This window comes from Alosa pseudoharengus, unplaced genomic scaffold, assembly GCF_046254945.1.
Source record: "Alosa pseudoharengus isolate Yale_2024_CS ecotype anadromous, Long Island Sound unplaced genomic scaffold, YU_APseudo_1.1 YU_APseudo_1.1_scf_4, whole genome shotgun sequence".
In the NCBI taxonomy this organism is placed as follows: Eukaryota; Metazoa; Chordata; class Actinopteri; order Clupeiformes; family Clupeidae; genus Alosa; species Alosa pseudoharengus.
The window spans coordinates 7,157,643-7,173,577 of record NW_027468774.1 but is presented as its reverse complement, the minus strand read 5'-3'; the positions used below and the strand labels follow the sequence as shown (position 1 = coordinate 7,173,577).

The 15,935-nt window shown below is 45.1% G+C and overlaps 1 protein-coding gene across 1 annotated transcript in view; it reads right to left on the bottom strand.

Annotated features, from left to right (window-relative positions):
* stx1b (syntaxin 1B) overlaps positions 1-15,935 on the bottom strand; it is a 37,515-nt gene that overhangs the window by 3,276 nt on the left and 18,304 nt on the right. Inside the window, exons 4-8 of the mRNA XM_076267148.1 lie at positions 12,284-12,358; positions 6,176-6,249; positions 2,441-2,549; positions 1,373-1,446; positions 816-953 (exon numbers count right to left, since the gene is read on the bottom strand). Of these exons, the coding sequence (XP_076123263.1) occupies positions 816-953; positions 1,373-1,446; positions 2,441-2,549; positions 6,176-6,249; positions 12,284-12,358 (470 nt within the window). The remainder of the gene's footprint in view (positions 1-815; positions 954-1,372; positions 1,447-2,440; positions 2,550-6,175; positions 6,250-12,283; positions 12,359-15,935) is intronic.

Here is a 15,935-nt window from a genome sequence, read left to right as displayed (position 1 = left end):
CTGACCTAAACTGGTCGAGTGACGTCTTGCATTACCAGCTCGTAATTATCTCCATGCCACGGAATATAAACGTCCTTGCTGAGGGCTTGCACAGCCTGGCTGTCCTCGCTAATGTGTCAGCTTGTCCCCTACACAGAGAGGGGTCCAGAGACAGAGTCTCTCCGAAACGGCCACAGCCTCAGTTTTTCACTTCTCTGGCCTGTTTTCAAGGGGATTCAGTGTGGAGGAGATTTTTTGGAGAGGAATAAAAAACATGTTGACAGGTTGCGGTTACGTGAGGTCCTTTGCTAAAATAGACTAAGGCAGGCATGGAGGAGGCTGCCTGTGCAAGCGCCAATAGGCCTGGAGGTCTCTGAATCCATTAGCTCAGATCCTGTGAACGCGCTCCTTGGGCTCTAAGCACATTGGTAGCCCTTCTGAAAACAAAATGGCCGACAGGAGTCAATGACAAGCGAGGAGGTATTTTTAACTGGAAATTAATATTAATATAACTCTTCAAGAGCAATTGCTTAAAGGGCCGTATAAATGTTTTTCATATGGATGTCAGTGTACATGCTGCATACACTATGCACTGGTTAGGTCACTTGGATTCAGAGGTCATTCAACAAGCGATGTCTTTAGGCATTAGTGTGTGTGTGTGCGTGTGTGTGTGTGTGTGTGCGCATGTGTGTGTGTGTGTGTGTGTGTGTATACGTGTGTGTGTGTGTGTGTGTGTGTGCGCGTGTGTGTGTGTGTGTGTGTGCGCATGTGTATACATGTGTGTGTGTGTGTGTGTGCGCGTGCGCATGTGTGTGTGTGTTTAAGGGGGGATTTACCTGGCTCTCCACCAGCATGGCCATGTCCAGGAACATGTCGTGGAGCTCGCGGATGCTGGTCTCCAGTTTCATGATCTCGGAGTGTCTAGTCTCGATCTCGTTGAGGGCCTGCTTGTCGATCTGGGAGTCCATTTTGATCTGAAAACAGCCCGAGACGAAGAAGAGTTGAGACGAATGAGAGGACGACGATGGACACACCAACAGCATCCTCGTAAATGACGGTGACATAACTGACTCAGTAAAGCTAAAAAGCAGGTCCAGAAGGAACATCACACATTCTGTCTCTACATCATGTGGATTGATGAAACAAATGCTTCAACAAACTAACAGTTTACATTAACACTCCTGTGCAATTACGTGCCTGCGTTTCAACACATAGTCTATGTATAGCGTGTAGTGTGTTTGACGTGACGTGTAAGCAAGCGAACGCATGTCACGTGGCTCCCAATCTGGGATCATTTGTGTGGGTTGGCAGGCAGCATGTTGAGAATGGCTGCTTTAAATGGCCATATGTGTACATGCGAGCATATGGTTATTAGTTAGTTAGGTGCTCTCACATCATCAGTGAAAATGGCCAGCTTGCCACTCTCCAACATGTCCTCCAGCTCCTCATTGGTGGTTGTTCTCCCAGCTGCAAGAGACAAGACACACACACACACACACACACACACACACACACACAGAGGTTAGAGCTAGTTAGGCCACAGGGAAATGTACACCCAGTAAGGGAATCACGACTGACTTCACATTGGACCTGGCCTGGTTCTAACAAACAAATGGATGCCAATCATTGGACACAACAAAATTTTTGCTGCTTCTCGGTTACAGCGATACTGTGCCATTCACACAGACTGTGGAGGGCTGCATCAGGCTAACTGAAGTGAAGGTTATACACAAACTGCCCTACACAAAGCCTAGCTGACATGTCAGTCATATTTTATGTCTGTGAGCGACCAGGGCCCCTGAATTGACCAACACAGCTGTCCACACAAATCACTGCTGTCACAGGTCATGTTTAAAGGAGGAACAGACAGCGAATATAACAGGAATGCTGTGAGTTTGACCCGTGTTACTAAATATGTCTTTGTGGCTTATTTGTGTTGAAAGGCAGAGAAAGTGCCTTATAATGTGCAGTACATATAATAATGAAACATTATAACAGCCTATTTACTGAACTGTGAATTAGAATCCATGTGAAGTTAGGTGTGTGTGTGTGTGTGTGTGTATTAGTCCTCATTAATTGGCTGCATAGGTAAAGGTTCTGCATATAGTGTATTCATGTAAGTGTAGTGTGTGTGTGTGTGTGAGTGCTTGTGTGTATTTTTGATGACCTTCTAACATTTATGATCATTGTATTTGGATGCGTTGGTGCTGTACGCATTCAAAATGGTGCAGGTGCTTTTGTTTGTGAGGAGGTATGGACAGTACAAATGTGTATGAGTGTGTGTGTGTGTGTGTGTGGGTGTGTATGTGTATGAGTGTGTGTATGTGTGTGTGTGTATGTGTGTGTGTGTGTGTGTGTGTGTGTGTGTGTGTGTGTGTGTGTGTGTGTGTGTGTGTGTGTGTGTATGTGTATGAGTGTTTGTGTGTGTGTGTGTGTGTGTGTGTGTGTGTGTTTCACTCACTGATCTCCAGTTGCCTCTGAATGCGGTCCTTGCAGCGGTCTCTGTATTTGGACTGCGTGGTGTTGTACTCAGTCATGACCTCCACAAACTTACGTGACAGCGTCGAGTGCTGAGACAAGGAAAATCAGAAAACACGCAAAATAGAAAAATAAAATATGAAACGAATTGAAATACAACCACAAATTCACCCAAGAGATTATTACAAGATCACCACAAAAGCTTTGTCCAATGAAAATACAGGTTTGGCCCTTTGGGAGAGTAAGGATCCCTGATATTGAAGTCACAGCAATGTTTGGTGCCGCAGCAGAGAGGGCCTGCCTCTGCATCTCGTACAGCCACGTGAGGGGGCAGCAGTGAGCATGCCTGAGCCTGACACTGCACAGTGCCTAGCAGGGGTCAAACCAAGGATGAGCAGAGAACCACAGCCCTTAAATCCTTCAGATCACTGACCCAGAGGCTAACCAAAACATAGATAGATAGTTAGATAGATAGATAGATAGATAGATAGATAGATACTTTATTGATCCCCAAGGGGCAAAAATGTTTGCCTGTTCACACATTTGTGCATGTGTGTGTGTGCGTGTGCGTGTGTCTGAAAGAGAGAGAGAGCGAGAGATATTGAGAAAGAGAGAGACATTAAGAGAGAAACAGAAAGAGAGAGAGGAAGAGAGAGAAACAGAAAGAGAGAGAGGAAGAGAGAGAGGAAGAGAGAGAGGAAGAGAAACAGAAAGAGAGAGAGGAAGAGAGAGAGGAAGAGAGAGAGGAAGAGAAACAGAAAGAGAGAGAGGAAGAGAGTCCAAGTCCAGATGCTGGGCAGATCTATATCTAGAGATAGTAAAGTGATGGTACAGTACGCTCCAGATTTGTGAGTTTTTTTGAACATATATCCTCTCCATGATATACAGCAACACCACATAAAGGAAGGCAGAGCCACTACCTCCCTCTGTGTCTGAGATCTATATGTCACTGTCATGATCGGCTACACAGCACATATACTAGATAATACCGGTTATGAACAAACACAGTGGCTGTTGGTCCTGTCTTGTGCTCCTGGTGCTATCAGAGTGAGAAACGGCGGCAAGGTGAGGATTCTCTCACCTCTGTTACACCAGCCGCGTGACTAATGATCGCTCACCTCAGCTGTGGTGGCCAAACAAGGAGATAGGAAATAGCAATGCCCATTGTCTACAGGAGAGAGCCATTGGTGTGTGTGTGTGTGTGTGTGTGTGTGTGTGTGTGTGTGTGTGTGTGTGTGTGTGTGTGTGTGTGTGTGTGTGTGCAGATAAGACACTGAGCGCAGAGGAGAACGAGGACAGGCTGCAGGAGCCACATATCACTCTCCTTAAATGACAGTCATGGGTGTGAGCAGCAGGAGCTATGAGCAGAGGGTGAAATGTGTGACAATTATGTGCGGGTGAATCAGAGTCTGAGTGTCTCAACAGGTTTGGACCGCTACGAGTTTCGTGTGGCTAGATATACAGCTACATATATATGTCGAGGAAAACTATGTAGTGAAATGTGGGTAGTAACGATTGATAGCATCAAAGGCATTTGAACACACTTCGGTTTTTTTAAACCTTACACAGTGTCTTACAGCGTACACTTCACTGGTTTTACTGATTCAGTAAAATGGTGGATCAAACATGGAGAGGAATGACTACAGCACTAATGGCACCAGGCAGGGTCTGAAGCTTGGGGTTCTGAAGTGGAACGAGAGACTCAGGGGAGATAAGCAGGACCATGTGGATGTGCAGGTCTCACTGCAGTGCATTTCAGAAACCACATGTGTACTACACTGATGATCTTTATTACACAGCTTTTCATAATGCTGTACAATGCTCCATACACTGGAATGAGACTTCCTAACGTTCGGAGGTCTGATATTTCTCGATAACAGACTGTTGCTAAGTAGTCCTATAACAGGCCGCTGTCAAGGAAAATATCTGTCAAGGTTTTGTGCTTCTTATTCACGTCTTTCATATCACTCCCCAAGTAGTCCGGTCACTTCTTGCAGAAGGCAGACGGTTGATCAGCTGTGTTTTAAAGAATGTTTGATTCCAGTTCAGCGTGTTGTAAGTCCCTTCAGGACCCTTCCTGTTCGCCCTGTCGGGACTTATTTTCCCGATAATGACCGGCGTTCTGGGCTATACATTATCCCTTACATATTCATCTTGTGCTATAAAAAGCTTAGTAAATAATGAAACAGTAAGGTGGTCACTACGCCATTACTACCCTCACAACAGATACACAGAATGTTCTAGTTCCTGGACTGAAGTTGACCCCTGAGAAATGATGTGACCCTGATCTGACATGGGACCCCTTGAGAGGTTGTTTCTATCTGGGTTAAAGGGGACTCCACCTCTGCTCCGCGTTCTCCTCCTCCTCCTCCTCCTCCTCGTTCTCCTCCTCCGCCTCCTCCTCCTCCTCATTCTCAGGAGACAACATTATATGGAGAAGAGGAGTGAGAGCTGTGATCTGATACACGTAAGCTAGGAGCCCAGCATGGTTATCTAATGCTTGGAGAATCATACATGTTCTATACTTCAGGAAGTATAGATATCATTATGTATACCTATATAGCAAGCATATAGATATTCTGTAGATCTCTAACTGTGATTTGATGATGTCGATTTGATGTAGTCAAACTAAGAACCTAACTTTATGCTTAGAAGTTAGAAGTCTACTTCAGCAAATACACATGGTATCATTTGTATATCCTTATATATTTGATAACAAAAACAGAAAATAATCAATATTCATTAAGGCCATTCATGAGCCCCTCTCAAACAGCACTTTGACAGCTTCCTGCCTACAGCTTGAAGAGGAGCTTTACATTAAAGTTAATTAGCGCAAAGCTAGTTGAGTCTCAGTCTCCTTATTGCTGGAGAGTGGCGTTGCACACGTTCCCTCGGGGCCATGGCACAGGCCCAGATCTCATGGCTCTCCCAGGTCGGTCGGTTCCCCTGAGGGGAGGCAATGCCGACCCCTGTTATTGGAGAACTGAAGAATTGAAGTATTCACCATTAACCTTTGGCTGCATTTATTTGCGCAGACTCAGGCATTTTAAATCGCAGCAAGGCCTGTGAGGAGTCAGAGTGCACAAGGCAAAGTCTTTGAATGGTTTAATCAAAGAGCATAATGAGGACTGTCTGGCACAGAACTGCAGATCTATGGAGCACTTTCTTGACACTCAGGTTGACAATATCTCTTTCATTCCCGTGTTGTAACAAGCCAAATGCTGGGCATATGTATGGTGGTTAGATTAGAATATGTACAATAGCTTTCCATCAGTGAACAGTAAAAACACTGTCTAACATAAGATTCTCAAAATGCTATTATTTTTACAATTTTATGATGAAAGAGGGAAAAAAGGAGCATGACTGTTGAATATAAATATAATGTTATATAATGTTTCAAATTTTCCATTTATAATTGACAAACTCAATAGATATGCACTAGGCGTGGCACTAGGCGTGGGCCAGTTCTATGGCTCTGATATCAATATCTGTGAAGGTTTGAGGGCTAGACAGTTGTAACATGGTATGCTGTGGTTCTTCCGGGTCTGAAGTTACATGTGGAGAGACATGAAGTTAGGGTAGATAATGTTTCAGATTCAATGACATCAAATCTTGAGAATGTTCCAGAAAAATGAAAGAATGCCAGTATTCAGTGATCGGCTTTTCTTTCCTGCACGTACAATAACAGATAGCTTCACTGCAGGCCCAAGAAGCTCACCTGTGTCTTCCGGATTCGCAGGTCTGCGGATGATCTGTTCATGCCCTCCTCCTGCTCAATGCTCTGCTCGATTGCTGAGAGAGAATACAAATCGCACAAGATTTAATTCATGAACCCTACGATGCATACACCATGCATATGATACAGAAAGAAGGGCATTCATTTCCTGCTAAATCTGCTGTGAAATGCTGCAAAGAAAATGTGTGGAATGTGGTATGACAATTGTTGGCTCTCTAATTAATATGCATAGCCCACTAAACTAAAGCTGTTTGTGTGTTTGTGTGTGTGTGTGTGTGTGTGTGTGTGTGTGTGTGTGAGGAAATGTTCTACTCTTTGGGTTTATGGTTGATTTCTGCTTCAACGCACTTATCTAAATGCAGAAGCCATCAAGGGGAGTTTAAGAACGGCCTCCTTAAAAAGCCGCAGACGCAGGGGAGAGGAACTCTCTTTACGTTGCCAAACCTATCAGGCGCATTACTAAGTGGCCCACTCAGGCTGCATGCATACACCTCCTCATTAGCCAAATGTAAGTGTGCCTTTGGAAAAACACACACACACACACACACACACACACACACACACACACACACACACACACACACACACAAATCAACCAAAAGAGGTCCCTGGAATATCTCTTCTGAGCCTAATGCAATTCAGCCTAAACATCTTTCTGAGCAAATGCGAATCCTTTAGTTGCTTCGGGAGGGAATCTCGCGGGCGTCATTTGTCAACGTAAGTGATTCCTATCACTTCTGAGCCACGCTGAATTCCCAGGGATCCCTCCTGGGGAGACGGGGAAGGACCGGAGCACTGGGCCGAGACGCTCCCGCACCAACCAGCAGGCCCCCGTCAGGGCCTCACCGCCCCACACCAAAACACAGCTGGGCGCCATCTTGAATAACCGCGCCTCAAGCTCCACAGTCATATTTATTTATAACATTTTTTCTTTGAGGTAATTACAATATTGAATATAGAAACACCGCAAGAGGTGAAAAGTGTTTTCAGGGGTTAGTAAAGAGGAGTCGGTCCATATATCTATACCTCTTCTTTCCTGAATACTTCAGATGCGAGAAACTGCATGTCCATATGCAAAATAGGACAAAACATTTCCGTACACCACTGTCTCAGCATCTGCATAAATACTGCGATATAGTAGGCGCTACTAGAATCTCTGTGGGAGTAATTGAGAAGATTTCATATTAAATGTGATTTTCCGCCTTTTAGCTATACACCCCCGCCCCCCCCCCCCCCACCACCCCCCAGGAGTGGCCCTCTAATGAAGAGCACGAGTGTGTGCCTGGGGAAGGCAGAGCTCAGAGAGACTGGCTCACACACAGTGGTCCATGACTTATGAAACCACACAATATAACGTTTAACGTATAACGTTTATATCTTGTTAACTGTCATTTTATTAAGTCAGAGAGTATTAACCAGAAAATTAAGGCAAGCAGGCAATGTTGACAAAGGAAAACTCGCCTCTAAAGTGATGACTGGCCCTGCCGCCCTTGTAAGAAGCTCTGGATGACCCAACACTTCCGAGAATGCCTCCTCTCCTGACACATCTAACTCTCCCAACACTTCCTATGCACTTGCCATGCACTTGTTTTCTTCTACTTTCATCTGCTTACTTCACCTTCTACTACTATTTCCTTTGACTGGTACTTTAACTTTGTCTCATGCTTTGGTAGTCTGATGGTGTTTGTAAAAGTACTATTTATCTATTGTTGCACAAAGGTCTGCTTTGCAATGTAGGTTGATGGTAATTTTGATACCACAGATGAATAGAGAATGTTAGTTCTTATTTGTAAGTCACTTTGGATAAAAGTGTGTTACCTGAAAATGTGTTCTATTTACATTATAATTAAGCTATTTATTACAAGGGCCAACACACGATATAAAGTTCTGCCATTTAGTGGCGCGGGCACGAGAAAGCTGTATTTAGCGAATACGACAGAAGGACATGTGGGAGGACTTCAGCCTAAACGCCCATTCTTATCTCCTTCAAGAACAAACTAGCCGCATCTTCCTACGAGTCCGTCGAGCACTTGGTGAACCTCAGCAGAAAGAAAGATGGGTTTTATTTGGAGCCTCGCCGCTGCCACATTGTTTTATGCCCAGCATCCATATGCCCACGTCCCGTTATGCCCAGCATCCATATGCCCACGCCCCGGTCGCTCGCGAGCTTTGATATCGACCGGCTCGTCTTCAAAGTCCTTGTGATGCAATTTGAGGGAAACAACTGCATGAGGGGGAGGTATGAAGCTAAATGATGACAATAAAAAGAGAGAGCGAGAGAAAGAAGGAGAGAGAGAGAGAAAGGAGGAGATAGAAAGGAGAGAGAGAGAGACAGAGAGCGGAGGCGTCAAAAAAGATTAGTCCCCAACACATACTGCTGGAGAACTCTCCACAACCCCCACTGCCACCACACACAGACACAGACACAGACACACACACACACACACACACACACACACACACACAAACACACACACACTCTGATAGCAGTGGCTTTCATGAGAGACACAGAACTGCCTATTGTGAGGAGCGACATGTGCTTTTAACAATATAGTGAACCACTTAAAGCTGTGCATGATAGCTAAATCACTGCCAGACCTAAGCCAGACCTGGGCCAAATCACTGCCAGATCTGGCGCTGTGTTGGCCCAGAGTCAGTGCCAGTGTGCTGTCAAGAATAAGAGGGGATCTTGACATGAATCTTTAATATCTCAGACCTTAATTGATTCGTGTCATGCACAAATGTCGGAAAAGGCCGTTGATTTTAAAAGCTGTTTAGCTGAGTCCATCCTTCCACAAAGCTTTTAACTAGCTGCAGCTTTGTCATCACTATTTTAAGTCATCTTTGAATAAACATGCACGAGGATAATGTGGGCCGTCTATTAATACATGACCCAGACTGCTTTGTACCAGTGGACAGTGCTGCAGGCTTTATAAATATTGAACCGTACACTGCATCCTAATCGGCCAGCAACCAAGTGCTAATCATTAATCTCTAAATCTGAATGGGACCCTTAGGGGCTTCGGGCTGTGAACTACTATGACTGTTATGTAAGAGGAGTCTGAGGCCTTGAACAGTGCAGTGCAGTGCACACCTCTGATGGCTGCGTTTCTCTCCATGGGGGGAGCGGCCATTTTGGGGCCAACTAAACTCTGTATAAAGCGTTCCAGGTGCAGTGGTGTTTTTCTAAGAGTGGGTTTTTCTCGGGCCACTTCCACCTTCTATCTCGGTTCTATAACAGGCATTTCCTTTGGAGCGAAGCCCAGTTTCTCCTCCACCCCACCCCACCCCACACCCCCACCTCTATCTCTTGCCGAGTCAGCTTCTATCAGCCATGATGCCGGAGAATGTCTCTCTAATGCAGCCGTAAACAAACGCATACACAGCCATGAGTAAATATCAATACGGCGCAGGGCAGACTGGCCTGTCATTCAGCGGTCATTGATCATGTTTAGAGAAGGGTGGTTGGCTCAGGGCAGAGCCCACAGAGGGCAGGGGCTCCCCACGACTCTGGCACATCCCAGACTGCACTGCACTGCACCGCATCACATCGCATCGCAGCTCACGCGTGCGCTCACCACATTCCTCATTTCCATCTGATGAATTATTCTTGCAGTAATGCAGTGGGACAAAGTGTTGAGAAGATCATGCGTTGATTCCTTTAATGGAATAAATTGCTTCTCACCTGGGGTGGAATCTTAAATTGGAATTGTAAATTCCTTAATGCATATAATGGAATTTTGTGTGAATTCTAAATATAGAATATGCATAATTCTGGAAGCCAACGTTACCTCTTAACACATGAAGAGTAAAACTGGACAACAATCATTCCCTCCATCCCATAGTTCCTACAGCCCCATGGATCACCTGTAGGTGCCAGGGTTTCTGTGCACTCTGACTGCGGAGATCAGGTGAGGTTTTATCTATGATGGGGAGGAGGGGTAGGCCTTTTGGGCAGGGGTTAGCCACGCTAGTGTCCCTGAGATGCTCACGGAGCTAACTGAGATGTGACCTCACATCCTGCCAGTCGGCGACGAGATGCTGCAGGCTCAAAGACGAGAGTGATGTCGCCGGCACAGCACGACACGACACGATTGAATTAAAAAAAAAAATAACATGCAAGCAAGCTAGCAATGCACTTGAACTCACTGCACTGATATATTCCAGCACATATAGGCTACAGTATGTACAGTATAATAGTGGCTCAAGGCTCCCCTTCAGAAGGACATTATTGGGATTATTGTTCGGCTCCTCAGCGTCCTCCTCCCACCTCTAGCTGTTCGGACTGATAGCAGCGCAGCTTTTTTGGAACGGACTAGAAGGAGCGTGACAAGGTGACGAGTCAGCGGCCCAGGCAGCTGAGTAGACATGGCGGAGCGGAGCTGAACTGATGCATACATCCAGCAGCTTTTAATCTACAGCGCGCTCCTCTGAGTAGACATGGCGGAGCGGAGCTGAACTGATGCATACATTCAGCAGCTTTTAATCTACAGCGCGCTCCTCAGCCCAGGCATGCAATTTATTAGCGCACGCTCGACTCCCGAGGAGGAGGAGGGGGCCGCCACCGCAGCAGCCGCAAGGCGTGGGGAGAAACCTTGACACCGCCAGCGCCACCGCCCGCCATGCTCTGCTGGGTGTTACACGCCTTGTATTACATAGCGGGCAGAAAGTAATAGGTATCTGCCATCTATATTACATGAAGACATGTATGTATGCAACCATAAGCGCACGGTTCTCCTCCTGAGCGGATTCACGGTCGCTCCTCCTCATCCATATGCACAACGCTCTGACCTTGAACCCCAATGGGTTAGCGCTTAGCTGCTAGCTGTTAGCCCACACGACTCAGGCGACTGCGTGGAAGCTGTAATTCCTCCCTTCACTATAGTCAAATCCGGACATTTAAACGGTTGACCTCGACACACTGGTTCCCCTATCAAAGGGGCCAAGTAATTATCAGCCGTTAAGACTGAATGCGGGCTCCCTTTTTATGAGTCCGCAGTCCTACAGAAAAACCAAAATGACCAATATGAAGTCTGCATGGCTGGCCGTAAATCCCGTGACTAATATCGAGCCGGGCACCAAATCAAAGTCTTCCCACACAGATAAATCAATGCAAGCCGCCGCTGCTGCTGTGCGCGCGATTTATTGAGACTTAGTCACGTATTTGGCTGAATGCTTTAAATTCAGGCATTACTACTGCTGGGCTGCTGCTGTCTGGTGTCCACTGTAAAAGCCTGCTGTGAAGTAGAATTACCTGACATGAGGTACGCCGACGGCCGCGAGGCCGCTATGCTCAGAATAAGACAAGTGCCTGGATGTAAGGTTTATGGTCCACTTTGTGAGTGTGTGTGTGTGTGTGTGTGTGTGAGTGGAGGGGAGGTTGAAGAGAGGGCAGTAGTGAACACACAGACTAAATCCCCTCACATCACCCATGAAGAGGTTTGCACTGAACTGTACGGGGGTGGTGCAAGGATGTGCTGAAACTCACTTAAGGTTAATTATTTATACATATTTGTCTCTCTCTCTCTCTCTGTCTCTCACTCTCCCTCTCTCTCAGTCTCTCTTGTTCTCTCTTGGATGCTTCTGGGCAAACATTCTCATGGATGATTCCTTCCTTTCTTTTCATACTATGAAATCACACTGAAACTAAAAGCCTTCATTTTTTTGTAAATTACTTAGAGAATATGAAATGGATTTGCATTTCGATTTACAGATACTGTATAGCCTCCAGCACACATATTTGACAGAATATTTCAGGACTTTGAGATTCCTAGCGCCAGCAGATGCATCTCATATTGTACATCCTCATTAGGGTTTCTCCTCTCAGAAACTCATGTCACATTTTTGTCATTTTTGCTGGTGAAAAAGACAAGTCATCTCATTAATGGACAGCCATAACTTCCAGTATATAAGTATATATACTCTTATTTATTCATATATATGCAATATTAATATATCAATACATATAAATGCAATATTTCACAGTAAGCAGACCTGTAATGGGAGGGTAAGATGGAAGAAATCAGTTTGTCACCATTTTCCATGAGGTCTGTAGCAAAGGCATTTGAAAAAAAATTACACTTAGCGTACCTTTTAATTTTGAGCGAACTTTATTGGCTGTCTTCTTGATGTCAGCTGTAAGGTCCTCCAACTCCTGCTTGGTTTCTGAGGCAGAGATTAGAGACAGAGAAAGAGTGAATACGGGAGATAGAAAGCAGACCTCATCATGATGAGGACATTGGGACATAAATGCCATTATGGGAGGTGAGGAAATGTTGGAGTACAATATGTGTGTGTGTGTGTGTGTGTGTGTGTGTGGGGGGGGGGGTGTGTGTGCATGTGTGCGTGTGTGTGTGTGTGTGTGCGTGTGTGTGTATGTGTGTGTGCGTGTGTGTGAGCAGTGAGCATGCATGTGTATGTATGTGCCTGTGTGTATGCGTGTGTGTGTGAGAGCTAATTCTGTGTGTGGGAGTGAGTAGTGCTGGGTTATCATGAGTAATACGAGTGGGAACAAGTGTGTGGCTGCTCTAGGCTCAGCAGTAGGTGGACAAGAAGAGCTGGAAGCAGTGTGTGTGTGTGTGTGTGGTCTGGTGGTCTGTGTGTGTGTCTCTGACTGACTGTGTCTGTGTGTGAGACTATATGTGTGTATGTGTGTGTGTGTGGGGGGGGGGGAGGGGTAACTGGTGGATATAATGTTTAAGCATGTGTGTGTGTGTGTGTGTGTGTGTGTGTGTGTGTGTGTGTGTGTGTGTGTCCAACTGCAGCCCTGCACTCCTGATTTATGCTCACTGCAGAGCCACTAGCTCACTGGTCACCAACTCAGCCATTTCTCTCTCCAATGCACAACTCTCCCTTCCTCTCCCCCTCCCTCTCTCTTTATCTCCTTCTCTCTCTTTCTCTCTCTACCTCTTTCCATCTTGCATCCACCCTTCACCTCTTCTTCCTCCCTCTGTTATTCTCTTTCTCTCTCTCCTTCCTTTCTCCCTCACTCCCACTCCCTATCATCCATTTCACCTCCCTCTCTCTTCCTCCCTCCCTCTTTCTCTCTCTCCTTCTCCCTCTCTCCCTCCCTCCCACCCACTCCCTATCATCTAATTCACCTCCCTCTCTCTCCTTCACCCTCTCTCTCTCCCTCCCACTCTTTCTCTCTCTTCCACTTCACCTCCCTCTCTCCTCCTCTCCATCGCTCTCTTTTCTGTCTACCTTCCTCAACAAAGACACTACATGATGCACCTCCTCAGATGACAGATCAAGCACAGAGAGCTCTCTCCACCCTCACAACACAGCACCAGGGAGAGAGGGAGAGAGAGAGGGAGAGAGAGAGAGTGGGGGAGAGGGAGAGACAGAGCAAGAGGGAGATATACAGAGAGAGAGAGAGGGAGAGAGAGAGTGAGATGGATCAAGCACAAAGAGCTCTCTCCACCCTCACAACACAGCACCAGGGAGAGAGGGAGAGAGACAGAGCGAGAGAGAGGGAGAGAGGGGGAGAGAGTGAGAGATACAGAGAGAGAGAGGGAGAGGGAGAGAAAGAGAGACAGAGGACGAGAGGGGGAGGAGGTGGAAGACAGAGAGAGAGAAATGAGAAGGACGAGGGGGAAAGAGAGAGAGGGAGATGAAGAGAAAGAGAGAGAGAGGGAGAGGAAGAAAGAGGGAGAGAAAGAGAGAGAGAGGGAGAGGAAGAAAGAGGGGGGGTAGAGAGACTCTCCCAACAGGGTGGTGTGATCTGTCGTCAGCGGCAGCATCTCTATATGCATGGCATGTTTATTTATCACCAATTAATTACAACTGTGCATAACGAGCTGTAATTAATTACTAAATTGCCAGCACTGTTTTATTGTTCCAGTAGTCCTCTCCCCCAGCATATAGCTCAGCTGAAAGGTGCTGAGAGAAGGACTGACTCCTTCATTTGCAATTATAGGTAACACTTCGCATGACCATACTGTGATTCCTCAGCAATTAGTTGCGTAAGACCTGTGTGTTGTAATTAAGGGTGTATGAGATTCCACAGCCTATACAGCTTCTGAGCTCCTCCATTGACAACATTGAGATACATGTTTGATGCAAGATGTGCAAAAGGTTTGGAGGCAAAATATTTTGAAATGAATGCAAATGTGAATCATGTTGTATACAAGTAATATTAGCAAGCAATAAATAAACTAAAAAAAATAAATATATATGAACCACTATAGACTCTATATTCTCATAACTTTTAAAATCTGTATCTGAAAGAAATCAAAAGCGCTGTTCTAAACTGAAAAATTAAAATGTACACTCATGTTTTGAAGAATTGGCTGATTTAACACATAAAAAAAGTATAACTTAAACATACAAAATTAAACTTACCCTTAACAATTCCGCAAAACAAACATGAATCCTCTATCTTCCTAAAACACAACACTCGTAGTTTTAGTCAGTGTGTTGTTGATAGTCATGTGTGGATCAAATATCGTGTAAGTAAATTGATTGCACAAATGTGAAACGTGTCCTATATCACAGAAGTGGCATCTAACTGTTTGCTCACAGCTACTTCTCATAGTCGATACTGTTGTCTCTGGCCAGCACTTCTTGTTGGTGGGTGGGGGGTTGTTATCAAATGAAATCATGTATTTTGCTGATGTACTAAACGGGGTCCTCAGCATGAGTGATACTGTGTCCTTCTGAGAGAGATGAGATCACTCAACAAGAAAAAAAGAAAATAGAAAACACAAGATAAGCACACAGACACACAAAGAAACAAATAAGTAAAGAAACAAAAAGGGATTTAGGTAGGCCACTCTCACTTTCACCCACAAAGGCCTTTGGGTGCATTTGAATAATGGAATATGATTTTTGAAAATGTAAGCCTACAACAGCCATATTTTCATTAAGTCCAGATAAGGATAATGAAAAATAATTACAATAACAATATAACAATTCTAAAATAATTTAATTAAAAAAAAATATATATTCATAATTACAGAGACGGCCACACAAACACATACAAATACATGTCTGCACACACACACACACACACACACACACACACACACACACACACACACACACACACACACACACACACACACACACACACACGTACAAAGCACAGTGACAACACTATTAAAAACATGTATTTACCGGTTAGCCACCTGCTAACCAGTAACAGCATTGCTTACTGAAGGGCTCATGCTTCACAAGCATTGTCTTCCAAGGTCAATCCTTAATGATGCATAGGTTAAAAATGGGGGGAAAGAAAGAATAAAGAAAAAAGAAAGAATGATAGAGATAAAGAAAGAAAGCGACAGAAAGATGGGAAAGGGAGAAAAAACAGAACATGCAAACCACATATTAGACACACACATGCAAACCACATATTAGACACACACATGCAAGTAAAACATAAATGCAGTGACATCATGCATGAAAATGTTGAACCGAAGAAAACTGGCATGCAAATGCTGACATACACAACCAATATACATACACACTTGACACAGACACACACCACACACACACACACACACAGACACACACACACACCACACACACACACACACACACACACACACACACACACACACACACACAGACACACACACACACACACACACAGACACACACACACACACAGACACACACACACACACATACACACACACACACACACACTGGATTAACAGAATTCTAGGGGGGGGGGTGACTGCTATGGGGTGTCGCGTGAGGCCTGAGACTTGAAGCTGCAGAGCCAGACTGTAGTGTGTGT